The following is an 18,184-nucleotide window of genomic DNA, read 5'->3' as shown; positions in this document are numbered from 1 at the left end:
TGGCCCCTGTATGAACAGGACACAACATTTCTCTCAGATTCTTTAGTCAGTAAAAGCTCTCCCTCAAAACAAAAGTGAAAGAAAGAAAAATCCTCTCTGCCCCCAGTCCCTCGGACTGTGAAAGCCCCACATCCCATTCTCCCACCCCAAACTGAAATACTTATATACACACAAGAAAAATTGTCTTAACAGCAACAAACCAAACTTTGGCTTGGGGAGGAGAACCCTTAGAAAATGGCCAATGGACTGGGCAGTCTGGCGTACTCTAATCGTGCGTTCCTCCCCAGAATCAGTAAGATTGCATCGAGGCCTCTAGCTTCCTTGATGTCTCCCCTGGTTTCAGGGAAGCCTCTCTCCCAGTTATTAGGAGAGAAAGGATTCTGAAGGGGGAGAAGATATGTATTATACATGACAGGTCAGCCCCCACCCCACCCCACCCCAAGACAGATCCCTCTGCTTACAAAGAATGCTTGATGCTGTCATACGTCAGTTATTTTAATTCAGGGACAAGAATCAGGATCAGGCAAGAACATGTGTGGAGGCAGGAGTAAAAAAAAAAAAAAATTAAAACAACAACAACAAAAAAACAACAAACCAAAACAAACCCATAACAAACCAGAAGCTCCATGTCTCTGAATTGCTCCCTTTAGCAGCTATCCCACGGGTGAAAGGTCACCCTAGTACCAATGTGAATAGACCAGGGAGCCAAATGGACCGTGCTTTTCCATTTGCTAATGCCTTCATTTTGGAAATACTGCAGGACCCTTGCCTTTAACAGCTAATAGCTACAAGAGAAGCACAGCCCCCGTGCCCTGATAACAGACAGAAAATTGAAGCTGGGTAGTGTAGCAGGGACTCACTGTGTGGCCACATGAGTGGCTCTTTCTGGCAACATGTGAGGTCCTGGCCATTTCAGACCCTCCTTCCTGTACAGGAGGGACGGGAGCAGCCTCAGGGGCTTCAGTTTCATGTCCTGTAGTGTTCACGAATACCAAGTGGTCCAGGTGCTCAGCTGGCTGTCTTTGGAGGATAATGAGAAGCTGGGTGAAATGGCCATAACAGCTCCAGACTGTGGACAGAGAAGTGACTCGTACAGGCTCTGGAAGATGAAAAGTCCTATGGCTTTGGAGCTCGTACAAAGTGCCTTTGCCTGCCCTTACATGCCCTGCTCACCAAACCTCCAGGGACAGTTGATCTAGGGCTCGGTGCTTTATCTTTTGCCAACAGAGCCTATGTTACATGTTTTACACTCTGTGCTGACTTTCTGATGCAAGAGAAAGACTGGGAATATCAGGGCACCTTGTCAGACATCATCTAACATCCTTTTTCTTGCCCTCATCCTCTTCACTGGCACTCGACAATTTGGACTTCTAGCCTGCAAGCCGTGCCCAGACCTCTGGGGAAGGCTGGCCACTGGCTATTTATTCTTCTATCCCTGGGTCCTAAATTCTTGAATCTTGAGGACATGGGAGCAGGGTGTTAGTAAACGGAAAGATGAGCTAAGCGGTGGTTCAAAGAAAGGGAAGAAGCCCAGCAGGAACGCTAGGGTTTACAGGAAAGAAAAGAATGATCTTTCTCAGACTCCAGAGTTCATTTGGAGACCGGATGCCTAATGAGGTGTTTATTATCCACAGTCTGAGCGCATGTTTGGAAATATTAATACTATAATTCCAAAAACCATGCCAACTATCTCAGGCTGTGCATGTTAAGATGATTATAAAAAGAATGGAGAAGACAGGAGGGAAGAGGAGAGGAAAGTGTCTTTGTGATTCTCCTGCTTTGCAAGCACACATTCCTATCATCTATTAGCATGTGGATTCCAGCCACAGCCAATCAGAATGACCTGCCATAGACCAGAAACTCAGAAGACTAGAAGGATATCCTGTTGCAGAGAGGTCTCTTCTACTTCTGCTTGTCCCCCAGCCAGTCAGCACCAGATTCACTTTGGTAATCCTGTCTGCTGATTTCTGATCAGATGCATTTATCAGCTCCTAATGTCTCTCCTTCCTCATTAACTGCCTCTTCCGTGACTGATAGAATAAGCTAAGCACGGACATACAGACATGGAAATGCATTTTTTTTTTTTACCACAGTTAAAAAAAAAAAGGAAAAAAAAAAGAAAAAAAATGCACAATCTTTGGAACAAAAGAATTAAAGGCAGAAATTTAAAGGAAAAATACATATTCAAAGAACATAGTGAGGTATAAAAAAGTATTCTCTCTTTTTTTGTGTTTTTTTTTTTTGTTTGTTTGTTTGTTTTTCCTCTTCATCTTGCTATAGAGTTCCTCTACTAGTAAATATTGCAATAGCCAGGCCTCATGAACTGGGGGGCTGTCCCACTTGCAGGGGTCTCACGTCACTTCAGTAGGGGGCAAATCGGCTGTAGCCACCTCGGTATAAACTCGCCTGCAGTAATTAAAGACACAAAAATTATTAAAAGGTTGATGAGAGAAGCATTATGAAAGAAGACATATGTCCTGAGAAGGGATTTGGAAAAACAGCTTCCTTAGAAGCTTCAAAGCAACTGGTTAGATAGTGTCTAGTGCATGAGGTCAGGAAACCAACTTCTGTCTCTAAAATGCTCCAATCGGGACCCAAATATTTATTGCCGACCTGATATTCTCAAGGGGAGGGGATCATAACAATTCATTTCATTATTTACACAAATTAGCACAGAAGAGAAACTCTGTGCAGTTTAAAACCAGGTCTGTAAACAGGTGGATTTTGAAAAGCACGTGTCTTGTTTACCTTGATTACTTCAACATAATTGTGGCCTAAACCAGATTGCTGACTTTACCTTCCTCCCATTACCTGACAATGGAGAACATGGTACTTCTGATCACTATCACTGTCATATCCCATGCTTGAGATGGTGCTGGATTTAAACCTGAGTTAATCTTTCAGTGAATAAAGCCTATTGCGCCTCAGTAATTTATAAAAACAACCAGGTTGTTTCTTGACGTGCTGATTTTTATCTTTACATATACATATACATATATATATATATGTATATGTATATGTATATATAGCTGGGGTTTTAGCTGGACTTTATTCCTTTAATCATTATCAAATGATTTATCTTTTTCAATCAAAGTTCCTTAGGACCGTATCACTCCTTGGGTCATTCTTTTGGTATAGGATTTATAATATTTGGACACTAAATAAAACCTTAGGGATTCCCATCCCTTTCTTTATATTTTATGTTCCTACCTCAATTCTGACACTTCCCCCTCCCCTACCCAGACCCTATTACTTCCTCCTACAGATCCTCATCAGTAGATTCAGTGTGGAAAATGGCAGGCTCTCGAACATCCTTTATGTCTTAACTGGGACCCATCATCTGCGTCCCTCTCAGACATGGTCCCCTGTGTTCCCAGGCCCTTGCCTGGTGGCACTGAAGATGGCAAGAGAAACTCTGGCACGAGGTGGCATCTCTGTGGACCGGCCACTGCTGAACCCAGTAAGTCCTGGTCACTGGACCTGGAGGTGTCCTGGGGGATTATTCTAGATGAGCTCTATGGATGCTTTGTATACTTCTAAGAAAATATTGTATTTTGCCACAAATGTTACTAATAAAATATCTTTGGAAGGCAACTGCTTGGTGATTTCCATTACTATCTACTGGAAGGCTTAAGAATAGAGACATCTTTTGGCATCTGCATTTGAAACAGGTAAAGTTTTCTGAAAACTTTACTGTGAAAACTAGAGTCCTATGGCCCCAAGTCTTAGCTAACACCTATTAGTAAAACTCTGCTCAGGCATGCATCTAACATCTGAGGCAACATAAAACAGCAGTCTCATTTCTGCTGTCTTTACCCAGGCCGGGAGCTCACATGAGCACACAAAGGAGCCACGTGAAATTTACAGGTAGTCTTACTGGATTTAATACTTTGGCAATGGAAACAGGGCTGAATTTATTACCTCCCTAGATCTTCTATAATCTGTAGGTAAAAGTCAGAAGTGAAATGTTTAAAGAATAAAAAATGGCACATCTACTTACCACAGCGCCAACTCCATAACTAGCGGCAGGGGCAAGGGCATGGTAGGGGTCGGCTGTGTACACCCTGCCATAACTGGAAAAAGAAATCCAATCAGGGATAAAGAGAAAGGAAAGACAGTAATCAAACAAAAAACACAGAAACTTAAAAGTGTGTTTGACTGTCTAAGGATTTGTGAGTAACTTGGTCTTGGAATGCTATTAGGAAACTAGCAGAATGGAAAAAAAAATCTCTGTCTGCTCCTAAAGGCAGTAACTGAAAATCTCTGAAGTAGGTCTATAAAACGGAAAAGAAAGGCGTTGGTGATAAGGAAGCGGGAAACCGGGGTCAGAGCCAGAAGGGCCAAGAAGAACAAGAGGGAGGGAAGAGTCTGAGCTGGTGGGTTTCTGGTGGGGCAGGGTCTGGGGAGAAGGCCTGCAGAAAACTCAGCTCAGCAGCAGCCCCGTGGCCCAAGTGCCCTTCTGGAAAGGGTGCGGGCAGGGAAGGGGGTGGCGCAAGGCAGCGGGGCTCGCCCTCCCTCAGCACCTACCCGTCGCTGTAAGCGGCTGCAGCGGCGGCAGCGGCGGTGGCTGCGGTTGCAGTGGCGGGCTGTGCGTATCTGTAGGCTGCGTACCCACCCTACAGGAGAGAAGAGAACTCACTTTACAGACACCTCTCCCCCCGGGGGACAGGTGAACACACACCCGCCCACACGCAGACAGACGGGACGCAGAGACAGACATGGACACAGACACACACGTGGGGAGAAGAGTGTTTCAAACTGCATCAGTCTGCATGTTGCTCCTCAGTGCAAAATTAAGCTCCGCCCAAGACCGGGATTTGTTTTGCAATTTGTAGTAGTAACATAAGTAAACTACACTGGGGTGCCTGTTCTCAAATTTAAGAAGTGAAAATATGATTTAAAATATTTTAAAATTAAAATATAGTTGATGTACAATGTGGTGTTAGTTTCATGTATAACATCTATTCTTTTTAGGATTCCTCCCTATTATAGGTTATTACAAGATATTAAGTAGAGTTCCCTGTGCTATACACTAGGACCTTGCTGGTTATCTATTTTTATATATAATAGTGTGTATGTTTTAATCCCAAGCTCCTAATTTATCCCTCTTCCCCCTAAATGAAGATATATGATTTTGGATCTATCTTTGTTGGAACTTTCAGCAAGGAAAATATTTACAGCAAGTTGGGAGAACTTTATCTGACAGGAAATGGAACCTTTAGAATTAAAACATATAAGTTTATATGTGCTATCTTCAGATTCTCTGACGTGTACTCAAACTGATCTACTGCTAAAAGACAGCAGTTTATAGAGAAAGGGCCCATACAAGCGCTCTGCTCCACGTGGCCTTGCGTGTTTGCCAAGAGGCTGGGACAACCAAATGACATTCAGAAGGAAGAACCAGTGCAGACCAGGGGTTGGCAAACCTCCATACGTGGGCCAGTGTGGTCTGCCACCTGTTTCTGAAACTAGCTGTAACACAGACCGTATGGCCAGTGAAGATGAAAGGCTTTACCACTTGGCCCCCTACAGAAAAAGTATGCCAACTTCAGTCTATATTTCAGACTCAGGCACATCAGATTACAAAGGGCTGCGGGCTCCTTGGGCTAGGTTCAAATAGATTAGGAAGCCCTTCCCACCTCCCCCAAGCATTTAACTGCATTTGCTTTTCTTCCCTAAAAGCTTTTGGGATCCTTAGGTCCCAATCTTACAACAGGCTCTGGAGCTTTTCTTCCACGGGTTCAAATATCCTCTTAGTCCCAAAGAGCTTCCAACTCCCCTGTCCTGCTATTTTACCTCCATTTAGATGAATCGAATACTCAAAAGGTTTTTACTGCCAGTGGGGGAAGCATGTGTATTTCTTCACAAAGTATTTCAAAGATAATCACAACAACAAATGGCACATGAGACAGGCTACTGGAAAAAGTGGCGAGCCCTATTTTCCTTCTTTTTCTTTACCTTTTTAGAATTCATCTATTTTCCCTAACCTAATTCAGTTGTGTACTTATATTATTGTCTTAGCTCCATCAGATATAGCAAAATATAACTATGTCCACTTGGAGGGCTTCTCAGCAGTGAGCCACAGCCCGTTATGTTTCCATAGATTAGTATGTCCGTTTCTCATGGACATCTGAAGCTTTCTGCCCTGTGCTTTCTACTTTTGATCTCTTCAAATGTTCAATTTTTGCTAAGTCTACAAAAAAAAATTTGAATTTTTCTATATCGTTTCTTAGGATTGAAAACAAGCATTTTCTAATGGGACCTCTGGTCTTCTTAACCACCTTACTGGGCAGCTTCTAGCTTGCTGCTTTTATTTCTGTCCAAATCTTCTTCTGGAAATACCTGTAATTTCTTCTTACAGCTTTTTGCTTCTTTCTTACGTAATTTATGCTTTCTCTAACTGAAGACACTGTACTGTGGGGTAAAGTATACTCCTGCTCTTTAAATTTATGCTCCTCAAATTCATCAGAAGTAGCTGCAAATGTACATTAAAAAAAAAATCCCTGATTAGTTTTCACTGGTTTTGTATTATTCCTTCCTTGTTTAAGTGAATGATTTGAACATTGTTTCAATTATAGATCTTTCCATAGATATTCATATAAATAAGAAAATTCTCATTAATATTACCAACACTGGTAATGGGATGGGGCCATGGCAGGAGAACCCTCAGGGGCTAGCTGTGATCCACAAGCTTCCTCTGAGTTCTAGTCAGGTCTACCAGGACAGGCATGGCAGACTGATTTGGGTAGAGCTGTATATCCAAGCTGCAACATACACCCTGTCATATATACACGCCTAAGTATCTACATTATATATAAACTAACTAAAGTATCTCCTTCCTTCACTTTTTAAAAAAAACTTCTAAAGAAGAAATGAAACAGTAAAACCAACTGTTAAACAAAACAAGATGTTAATCATAGTTGAGATTTTAAGCTTTGTATGAATATTGAAGTTTCACTTTTCCCGTATCATTATAAATGGTTCCACTTATTTAAAATTAAAGTTAGCTTGTGTGAAGTCTAGAGCAGGGCCATGCTCAGGAAGACCTCTTTGTAAATGAGGATGATGTGGCATACAAGACATCAGGAAGTCTGTCCCTTCAGCAGGTCTTCAAAATCCAAAATAATCTCTAAAAATGGAAAAAGTCAAGGTAATAAAAGCAATTAAAGCCCAATGTATACTACCTGGGTAAAACAACTAAAAACTTTAGTTCTATGCCATGGGGCAGAGGTATACGTTCCCATAAAAATACTAACTAGATTCTCAGTAAGTCCTGGTATGTCAGATATACTGGGGATTATATTCAATCATTAAATTTGAGCGGCAGTGCACTAATTCTGGAAGAAAAGAGGTTCTGAATGAGGTTACTGATAGACATTTCCTCTTGGTTTCCTCAGCCTGCAAGAAACCAGGGGAACCTCAGTGGCTTGGGGGCAATGCTATTGTTTTATTTTTTTGAACTTTTGATTTTGTATCCGGGTATAGCCAATTAGCAATGTTGTGACAGTTTCAGGTGAACAGCGAAGGGATTCAGCCATACATACATACACGCACCCATTCTCCCCCAAAGCGGTAATGTTACTGTTGATCAAGACAATTTTAAATGGATCAGGCTGTGGGAAAGAAGGCTCCTTCCAAACCAGAAGGGAATGCAGATAATCTACCTCCAGTCCTTTCCTTTTGCTCAAAGTGAACTCTGACTCTGGAGCCTGAGCTTGATGAGGGCCTTTTGCCATTCAAAATCAGGAGCAGGACAGAGATGCAAATATTTTATTGGTAACAAAAGGCTCAAGAAGAATGTCAACAGAATTTTAAGAAACTACATCAATTTGTTTTTGTTTTTTTTTTAAAGCAGATAATATTTCCACATGTATCCTCTTCTAATTACTTTACGATAATGGTGCTATAGACAGGCTCTTTTAGGAGGAGGGATCTACGTTTAGGACAGGAAGTAATATCCTAATTAACTTGTTAATTTCATCCATGACTACCCCCACATTACACAAGCTAAATTACATGTCACGGATTTACTCCTCTTAGATGTATTCTTAGTCCAAAGTATTTCTGATGGTGCTTTCAATTGGTTATTCAACAATGTGTCTCACCATAATATAAGCCAGTGAACATTCAGGTATATTTATTTCCAGTTTGGATGCTGGAAGGCATAAAGCATCCAGGCAGAGAAACCATTTTCTCAACTTTCACTTCTACGAGCAAATGTGAAGTTGTTTATGGAACATGAGAACAAAGTGCAGTTTGAAACACCAAGGGCTTCATTGCTGTTTCTTAGGTTTTTCAAAAAGAACAAGGGTGGGGGAAGGGGTAGGAGAGACAGGGTTCAGGCGTGGGGAAGGGGTATGGCGCCACATTTATTAATCACATTAAAAACTAAGCATGCCAACATCTGGAGCTAGAACGACCAGCAAAATCACCACGTTCAGACTCGGATTGGCTAACTCTATCTATCCCAGCATTCTCTTGGGACAGCGGTTCGCCCTAGGCTCTACCACAAGCTCGGTGAAGTACACAGCCTCAATTACTAGAGCGTGCAGCCACAACGACCTGGTATTACGGAAACAGTCAGTCACCACTCGAGTTAACATTCCAGACCCTAACGACTGGCCCTCCCAGCCCAGAGAAAGAGTCAATCTGGCCCGCCCGAGCCCTGGCCCACACCACGATGTTAATAATTATAACAAGCAGTAACCCATCTGTTATATCAGAGAAGGGAACAGAGACTCCACTGAGAGATTTAGAGTGAGATGTTAACATTTCTTCAGCTGACTGCACAAACAAACAAACAAAAAAAGAGGAGAAATAATTCATTTGGAGATATGAAGTCATGAGATAGCTGATGTGTATTGCTTTGAACCATGCACCAATGCAAAACTGAAGCAACCATTAATAATAAAAATTAAAAAGGACATATGTATTTACACACAATCAGACCTGTTTGATCTGAAGCAGTTTGCAGATTCTATCTGTGTGTGATTTGAAATAAAACAAAAAATGGGGATTAGCATGGCCACAGCACACCCTAATGTCGGAGGGCAGACACAGACAGCTTTTTGGAACCTGACAGCTGGATAAATCTGGCATGGCTAAGCTTGGTCCAAATATTCCACACGCCCCTTTACAAACAATTACTTTCTTATTCCTTTGTAATTCATTCTGAATGACTCCTAATGCTCCCAACTGGGGCAGCCCAATGCTATACCACTTCCCTAGTCAATCTTCCTGATTCACTTCTGACCCGCAGTGCTCACTTGTATGCTTGCCCTCTGTCAACACCCAGACCTACTGATCCAGTGTTCTAAAATATTTCCTGTGTTTAAGCATTCTATCTTTTCACATTTCTGTAACACATCCCTGCCTTCAACTTCTAGCTTTTTCAAATGAAAATGGTGTTACCTTTAAGATCCTTTTGTTGTTGTTGTTAAACTCTCACTTTTCCACTGCTCAATGTCACCTAGGGACTCCACTCTGAACCAATTTTGTTGTCTAGTGAACTTCAGAGTGCTGCCACGCTGACCACGTGACTCCTCTGCACAGGCCTGAGCTGTGTTTTAATTAGAACAGAGTGGAAGGGTTCTACAAAACCTCTCCTCTTACACATGGCCTTTCTCTGTCTCCATTTAACCTTCCCTTGTCTTGATTTTAACCTGGCCATTAAGTATATTACTACATTTTTGTTTTAGGATTTACATTAAAACAGGACTTTGGTGAGCATGTGATGTCAAGACACCTTCTTTCTACCTGGAAGACAATGACATTATGTGACACTGAGAAGAAGAATGTATATTTCAAGACCAGCAGACGAATGAAAGCTTGTTCCCTGCATGTGGTGTATGGATTTACAGAGCAAAGGGAGTGGGGGTGGAGGTGGGCAGGCAGGTGGGGAGAATGGCAAGTGTGATGCTTTGAATCACTATAGCAGAGCAGAGATCTAGTCCAACTGGCTTGGGCCTAAGGCTGTGCCTCTGGGGATCACTGTCTTTACATGATTCTAACTCCTTCCTTTCCCTCACCTCCTCCGCTGAGATCCACGGCTCTGGACTGAACTTGTATGAGGAGGGGCTCTTTAGGAGAGCAAAGATTCTTTGGTGGCAATATGGCACACTGGATTAAACGTGAGTAATACAGATGTGAATGCAAAACTTGTAATAATGATAATATTGTTACTGCTTTTGACTGGGAGACCTTATCTACTTGGAAGAGTAATGAAAAATTTTTAAGGAAAATATTTTAAATTTCTATTATTATTAAACTTGGGGTTAAGGAAAGGAATCTTTATGACCGATTTGGTATCTTCCACTTACTACTTTTATGATAGATGAAAGATGATCTTCAACTGACTAAGCCTTTCAAACACTTTTCTTCTGCATCTCTATAATCGTTTCACCTCCAGAAGCTTGCTGGGTGGCCACATCAATAGACTAACTGAATTGTGACAAGTTACCTGCTGCTTTCCCTTTTGCTGAGCACCTAGCTACCAGCAAATCGAACAGGGCATCATAATCCACTGCCCTCACTAATCTGGTTTTAAAGTGAAAAGGAGAGAGGGCTTAGGAAACATATGCTTCCATTTTAGAGTTCTAGTATACCTAGATTTTTAGGACAACTTCAAACTTACATAGCAGCACAGCCCAACTACTACAATGACTTCACAACAGGGGCCAATTTGGGATTCAGAAATCCTGTCTAGACGGATTCTACTTTCTCTCTTTTCTCATTTCTTTCACAGAAGTAAGAAGATGTCCCAAATGGCTAAGCTCTTCAAAATATAAAAGACCAGTTTCAACACCATGGATAAATGTGATTGACAAACTAAAAGAGGTGGCAGTGATGGGACGGTGCGTGTAACACACCTGGTGCGGATGTGTGGCAATGGGGCAGGAGCACGGAATTTTGGAGGAGGTGCCCTCATGTAAGGAGCTTGACTGGGTGCACTGCTGAGGTAGCAGGCCTTAGATCACACGCTCACAAGTCTTGATTGTCCAAAAAAGCCTCTGTTCCCATCTCTAACGTGGAGCTGGAATGGTTAGTATAATTCAATTTTTTCACTGCAATCCACAATCTGATTGATTGGCAGGTCACACTGGCACTCCTACCTGAGGTATTTTAGCGCTAATGATTGGTTCCTGTAAGACTATTCTATAACAGAACACAGGAAGAGCAGTTCAAAAAACACAGCTGTGGAAGGAAAACAATCATACAAAAAAGCCCACGAAGGGGCCTACCAGCCTTTTCTTTCCTTTGGATGCAAGCATGCTTTTCACAGGGTGAGAATTAGGAGCAGTTGTTATCCCATTAAAAAAGTGAATTAGGGTGAACGGTGTCTTTCCTACTGATCAGAAAAAGAGGGGGCAGGCAGACACATAATCTACCTGCGACACTCCCAAATCTTAGCGTGGGGAGTCTCTTTACAAGTCATGGGCACGATTGCTAGATCAGTTCTCCAGAGAGGAATGTGCCATGAAAGACACGGGGAGGAAGAAAGTGGCCAGCAGGGGTTATGGCCTAAGAAGAGGACAGGGAGAGATTACAAACAAAACCAAACCAAAAAAACCTACAAAAAATACCTTCACAGTTAATAGCCTAAATTAATATAGCTTAAAAAAAGCCAGCAATTTAAACTCTTTTTCCCTCATGTTGTCTCCTCAAGTTCAGGTTCAGGGCACTTTTTAGACTAGATAAACCAACCTCTCTATTTCTGATCTTCCTTTCTGAGATAAGAACTAAACATACATTAATAGATGTTCACAGAAGGGAAAATGTACAGAGAGAAGCAGAAACAAATTCAACATAAAATGATAGGGGTTTTTATTGTTGCTCTTTGTGTGTTTTTTAAAGAAGCCTCCTTTGCCACCTCACACATGGGGTGGGGAATGTGCAGTTTTAAAAGCTGTATTCAAAGTTAACTCTAAGCCTCACTCAATAGTTCCCACCTCATGTTTTCCAGTTTTCCATTTGTGGGTTTGGGTATTATTTCAGCACTAGTAACCAACTTTTTCTTCTTTCCTCTAGGTAACTAACTGGTTTAAGATAACTAAGAAATAAAAATATCATTAGTATTCAGTCTTTTCATCAACTAGGGGCCACAGATCAAAAAAATGTTTTGGCAATGTTGCTGAATTACTTCTGTTCAGCTTGATAAGGTGGTCCAATTCATAGATTTAAAAAAAAAAAACCAAGAGTATTTTCTTAAGTGCAGAAAAATCATTTCTCTCTTAATAAAGTCATATATTGTAAACTAAGGAAGTGAGAGAACTGTTAACAAATACTCGGTTGGACGACTTAACAAGGTGGAAGGAGGCAAATCTTAATAAGGTAGAAGTACATTACACTTAAGAAATCCCCAAATAAGATATCAGAGAAAAAAACAAACCCCAATTCAAGACGAAGTGTACTCAAATAGACCAGATTTCAAGAAAACTTAAATAACATAAAGGTGAGCTTCATGAGACTATGGAGACTAATGTATATGGGAGGATGTACATGCTTATAAGAGCTTATGTAAATACATGTATTTAGAAAAGTGCACTCTGGTGTAAAAGTAGGATATATTAATAGTTTCCTGGTCCTCAAGTTTCACCGTGAGCATAAGAAAAAGAGATCTTTCATTTACTTCTTGAAGACCATTAGAGGAAAGATGTGGATTTTAACTAAATTACTATGAGAGGTAATGAAATATTGATTATTTGGGTTTTATGCTTGGATAAACAAACAATTTCGGTAATCTGGGTGTCACAATCTAAGAAACATATCCACAAAGTGAGGAGGCTGGACCAAATCATGGCTAAGATTCCTTCAAGCATGTGTTCAAGTCTACTCTGAAGGTCTGCTCTAAACGGCCAGGTGTGTACACCCCCCAACTGTATCTCAGAGAACTGCTCTCTCCTGTCTACTTCCAGCAATACAGAATGCATACTCCACATGCATTCTGAAAGGGCATTAATGTTTTAAGATTGCTGGGAATCTCTGGCAGACTGTTAAAACAGTTCATTAAAAAGGTACCCTTATTGACTTTGGAGAAATTAGGGTAGAGAAATCATTTCCAGACAATTCTACACTGTGCCCAAAGAATCATTTCATGCTGACAAGTATTTCTCAGGAAATGATTTCTTAACAATGTGGGTAGTTAGACTAAGCACGCATTCAGAAAGAGATCTTTGGAGAGAGGTCCTAATAAAAGACTTGCAAAACTCAAAAACTTGACTCTTTTGTCAGGTTAGATCATTTTTTCCATATTTTAAATAACATGTGACCACCAGTCATAAGACTCGAGCTATAGCTAGACAGTTTAAATAATGGAGAGTAATAAAGATGTTACCATGGCTGGTCAAATCAACAAATCTTGTATGAGTCAAACGTTTGTAGAAGAGTGTAGGTTGCTAATGATGCCATCTGTTTCCTTCTAGATGGCTCTTAAAGAAAGGGCCCCACTAGCTGTGGACCTTCTGATACAGAAAAGCCTTCTGCACTTGAGTATTTGGTTTCCTCTCATTCCTACCCACTCTCCACTGGCATCAATTCCTCACACCTCACTCTCACAAGACAGTGCTCTCTCAAAGTATGTGAAACAGGAAAACACACATTTCAGGAAGCTTCTTGCCATCTACAGAAATCAAAGCCCTAATGATCTAAAGAGGGATATGAAATGAAAAGAAAAGCAGAAAAGGGAAAGAGCTGGTTTCAGGCTACGCTGGTCCTGTTAGTTATGTATGCACATGAGACGACAGGAAGAAAAGACTTTAAACCTGCTGATCATCTCTCAAGTATATTTGTGAAACACAGAATATCTGTGGGCATAGGGAAGGGAAAAGAATATGTCCAGTAGACTGATTCTAGCAATGACCAGGAAACCCAAAGGCTTAGTTTTTGCACCCAGGGGCAAGCGCAGTGGCAGAGAAGCATGCTTGCATTCTTAAATATATAAATATATATATATCCACAAGGAAAAATAAAATAAAAATTAAATAAACTATATTAAAAAAAAACAAAACAAAAAACCAAACCAAAGAAACAGAAAAAAAAAGGCTGGCTTGTCAGGGGATGGGGACGAGAAGGCCCCGGTGTGTGTACTTACATAGAGGTCAGCACCGTAAAATCCGTCCTGGTAAACCACACTGCAGAAAATCCACACAAAAACAAAAACAAAAAAACAAAAGAACAGAAACACATTCCGGTTATTGAGGACGGCAGCATGCACATGCGCTCTACACGGGCAGGTGATGTATGAATACGGACCCTGGGCTGGAGAGGTTGGGGTGGCTCTGAGACAGGCAAGGCAGGGGAGGGTTGCAACCCTAGAAGGAAACGCCTGCCAATCTAGTAACTAGAGTGGGATGAGAGCAATAAAGAGCATCCCCAGGGGGCCAAGTATAGCTATGGAGAACCTGCTGGATTGGAAACACCAACCTTTCATATTGAGAGTATTAAAAAAAAATAAGCTTGTCCTAAGAGGACGTTTTTCTTTTCAAAAGGGGTGTGTGTATGTGGGGGTGGGGGCAGGGTTTGTGCAGAGAGGGGTTAAATATGAAAAAAAGAAAAAACAAAAACAAAAAAACCCCCAAAGAATCCCACTAGGGCAGGACCGTATGCAAAGTATGCTTCAACATTATGTTTAGTATTTTGTTATCAGTTTCAGAGAAACGTAGAAATTCTTTTCTGATATCCATACATCACCTGCTTTTTACCCTGCACATTAGACATGCGATAAGATTTGGCTGATCACACAAGCATGCAAAGTATTATTATTCAGCATTTTAAGAACCAATGCAACACCTCAGAAAAACAAGTCAATCAATTCTGACCAAAGTAAACAGAGAAATGTAATTAAAAAAAAAACACAACCAAAAATACCCACAATGCATTGCTTTCACAAGCAGAGATAATGAGCTAAAGGTTAAGGTGATTGGTCCAAGGTCCAAGAATTGAAAGGTGCAGTGGGGATCCCAGATAGTAACAATATAATCCAGAGTGGGAGGAGTAACTGGAAGACTTTAAGGGTTCTTTTTTGACCATAAGAATATTCATGGAATTCTGAAAAATACAGTTGATAACTGAGGTTCTGGGCATGACCTGTTTTATTTAAATGAATAAAATCGAGAAGGTAGCTTGATTAGGAATAAAAAGATTTATTTTTCTGTTTAGAAAATAAATTTGTATTGAACAACAACAAAAAAATACACCATTCTGTTTTTAATCCTAAGTGACACTAAACTATTATAATGAAGATATAGACTTCAAGCCTTTTGAGCTATTTTGTGCATATAATTTCCCCAAAACTTTATTTTGGGACCAAAAGACAGAATAGCAGTAGAGAAAAAAAGATAAGAGTCTTTTCACTAAGTCAAGATTTGGTTATTTAAAATTAAAAGATCTGTTTATCATTTATTCAACTAAACAAGCTGGAAATTTTCACTACTACCTTCTCTGCTGTAATAAACAAGCTAGCAAGTGAGGTTATCAAGTCATAGTTTTAGTATGAATATGAAAATAATTTATTTTTTACAGGTAGTGATAAAGTTTCTGAACTCTACTTCCAGTGAGGTTCTGTTGTATTTACAGGATAGTATGATCACACTTTGTGATGCCCCAATTATTCTGTGCCTTTGTATTATTACACAATAGGCAAATCAAATTCATCTCTGAGGCCATTTAGATAAATTCTGTCCATTTTCAGTCTCCAATTGTAGCTAAAATCTGAGGTTAGAAAATAATCTGCCTTTCAACTGCATTTTAGTAAAAAAGAGACTTGTTTATAATGAGAAGGCTGATAAAATGCCAAAGCATTGATGCCAAGTGGTGACTAATTAACCTTCAACTATTTTAGTATGGGGAAATAGGCAAAGTTCGAAAATATTTCTTCTATAGAGAAGAGTGGTGGCATTAAAAACATGAGTAAATTTTATGCTAAACTGTATCACTCATTGGGAATATTCACCTAAATCTAGAAGAATTCCAATATTCCCTATATCAAATGCCACGAAGAGGCTAGAACACAATGATTAATGATGAAATTAGTTCACTAAGCTAAAAAGCAATTTTAGGCCATTCCCCATAAAATACTGGACTTATTCCTTGCCATCTTCCATGTAAACAGGTGGTTTAGTTAATAAAAAATAAAACATGGGAAATTAGTGTTCAATGTAATGCACAGAAATTGATGTGATTAGACATAAGGTAAAGTATCTTTGAGCAAATATATAACTGACACAGACTTGGTAGAGAATGGGTTTTCAAGTTTGGCCAATATACTGAAATGACCTATATTGAATAGGAACAAATTCAACCACTTGATAAAGTAACTCAGGAATATTACAAAATACAATCCCATGTTTCTGGTGAGCAGTATCTCTGCAAACAGGACAGTACGATCTTTTGGACTGAAATGGAAGACGCTTTGTAAACAATTTTCCTAGTGTGTAGAACATCCAAGGCTCAGTTTTATGTTTTACTTGAATATTTCTTGATGAAACAATATTATATCTTTAGTCACTTCTTTAAAAGGAGATGTCAGAGGTTGAAGGTCAAAGGTCAAGTTGAGAGGAAAAAAGGATAAAATTAAAAGTAAGTAATGGCAGAAGATGGAGATGATGGAATGCATGGGATTTAAACATCTATAGACTGCAAACAAAGGTTTATTTCTAAAGTAGTTCCCCTTCTAGTGGCTTCTGGAGCCTGCCAATTTCAACACCCATATTTGTCTTGTCTGATAAAAATGCTTTAATTCTGTGTAATTGAGGACCCTGAATGGCATGTCCCTTTGGTCTATGACTGTCTACTAAATTAGTACACCTCACAGTCAATTTTGCTGTCAGAAAAGGACCTACAAAGGAGGCTCTTTCCCTTTACATTTTTACTAAGTAGCAATGAACAGGCTGCTCTGCCACTGTTTATTCTTCAGTAAGTATATGGGGAAAAACCTGTCACAGGCAGAAAAAAGAAGAGGAACACAAACGTCACATCTTTGAAGAAAGTCCTGATACAACTAACTTATAAAAGTCCACTTTTTATATAAAAATATACATTGTAGGCTGGCCTTGAGGAACAACGGAAATCAAAACCTGCCATCTTCACTCCTTCTCCCCCATATTCAGTAACAAAGGATTTATTTGTTGCTATGGAATCATTCCACTGCATGAGACACCCTCCGTACAAAAATCAAAGGGTGAAGGATGCTCAGCTCCGTTAGTTGTTTACCATCATTCAGAAGCCAACTGTGGTTTAATTCTTCCTACTTCTCCCTTTCTCCCTTGATTCAATTGGACTTGGTTCATCTTTGAATTAACCTCTTTTAATCCGTCTCCTACAAAGAAAGCAAATCCATTGTGGGTAACTAGCTCTGCTGCTCACCACCCAGGCAGTGAAACCACAAGGGAGGGCACATGTGAGAGCCTCAGCCCCAGCAAGGGTGGTGGTGAGGGCTGAGCCCAGCAGATGCAGTCTTGCACTACAATCTTGAGCTCCTAGTTTGGTTTTCTGCAGGAGTGTTAATCCAAATTCGTGCGATGCTGAGTGAACTCCATGCCAACACACTGCTAGTGAACACAAGACAGTTCTGGCTACCGTCTTAAGCCACTACTGTGAGGGCTTAAGGTGGCCAAGATGAAGATTTATATAATGCATTGATATTCTGTTACATTCTGACAATGGTATGGTTCTTGCCATCTAATCTGTTAATTTGCAAATATTCAAAGAATCTCTACTATGTGGCACGGCAACATCCCAGAAGTTATATGAGGGCCATGGTATTCTGGTTTTATCCAGTTGCTTATCTGGGAATCTACTGCTTACCCTGGATAGGCGGGAATGGCTGCTGGAGGTACCGCTCGGACTGCGCCATATACCGTCCGCCCTCTGCCCCTCAGGTGGGCTCCTCTGAAAGCGGCCGCCGTGGTGGCTGCAGTTGGGTAAGGGAAGCCAGGAACTAAAGGGAGACCCAAAATATGACAGAAATGTCAACTTGCATTCAGCAGCATGTATAACATCACAACCTGCTATACCACAATTACAGGAAAGATGAAAAGATACCCCCACATTACAACTTTTCTCAAAATGAAATGGAAATATGCGATATGCCATAACTCATTGACACCATGCCTCACTTATCACAAATCATGAATTTCTTTGTTCCTTCCCAATTTTGGCCTTACAATGCAAGCTGATGAGAAATAGG

The 18,184-nt window shown here is 40.5% G+C and overlaps 1 protein-coding gene across 21 annotated transcripts in view; it reads right to left on the bottom strand.

Moving 5' to 3' along the window:
* Positions 1-476: 476 nt before the first annotated feature.
* The window catches only part of RBFOX2 (RNA binding fox-1 homolog 2), a 288,451-nt gene continuing 270,743 nt past the window's right edge, over positions 477-18,184 (bottom strand). For 9 of the 21 annotated variants that reach the window (XM_055574468.1, XM_055574474.1, XM_055574431.1 and 6 more), the window contains 5 exons: positions 17,803-17,947; positions 11,112-11,154; positions 4,528-4,616; positions 4,001-4,073; positions 477-2,406 (listed from right to left, as the gene is read on the bottom strand). In XM_055574468.1, coding sequence (XP_055430443.1) covers positions 2,362-2,406; positions 4,001-4,073; positions 4,528-4,616; positions 11,112-11,154; positions 17,803-17,947 — 395 coding nt within the window. In that variant the 3' untranslated portion in view covers positions 477-2,361. Of the gene's footprint in view, positions 2,407-4,000; positions 4,074-4,527; positions 4,617-11,111; positions 11,155-14,089; positions 14,130-17,802; positions 17,948-18,184 lie in introns of all 21 variants that reach the window. The other 12 variants (XM_055574481.1, XM_055574489.1, XM_055574443.1 and 9 more) reach the window with 5 other exon arrangements.

Source organism: Bubalus kerabau, chromosome 1 (assembly GCF_029407905.1).
Source record: "Bubalus kerabau isolate K-KA32 ecotype Philippines breed swamp buffalo chromosome 1, PCC_UOA_SB_1v2, whole genome shotgun sequence".
Taxonomy (NCBI): domain Eukaryota; kingdom Metazoa; phylum Chordata; class Mammalia; order Artiodactyla; family Bovidae; genus Bubalus; species Bubalus kerabau.
The sequence above is the reverse complement of the archived record's forward strand: the minus strand, read 5'-3'. Positions and strand labels throughout refer to the sequence as shown.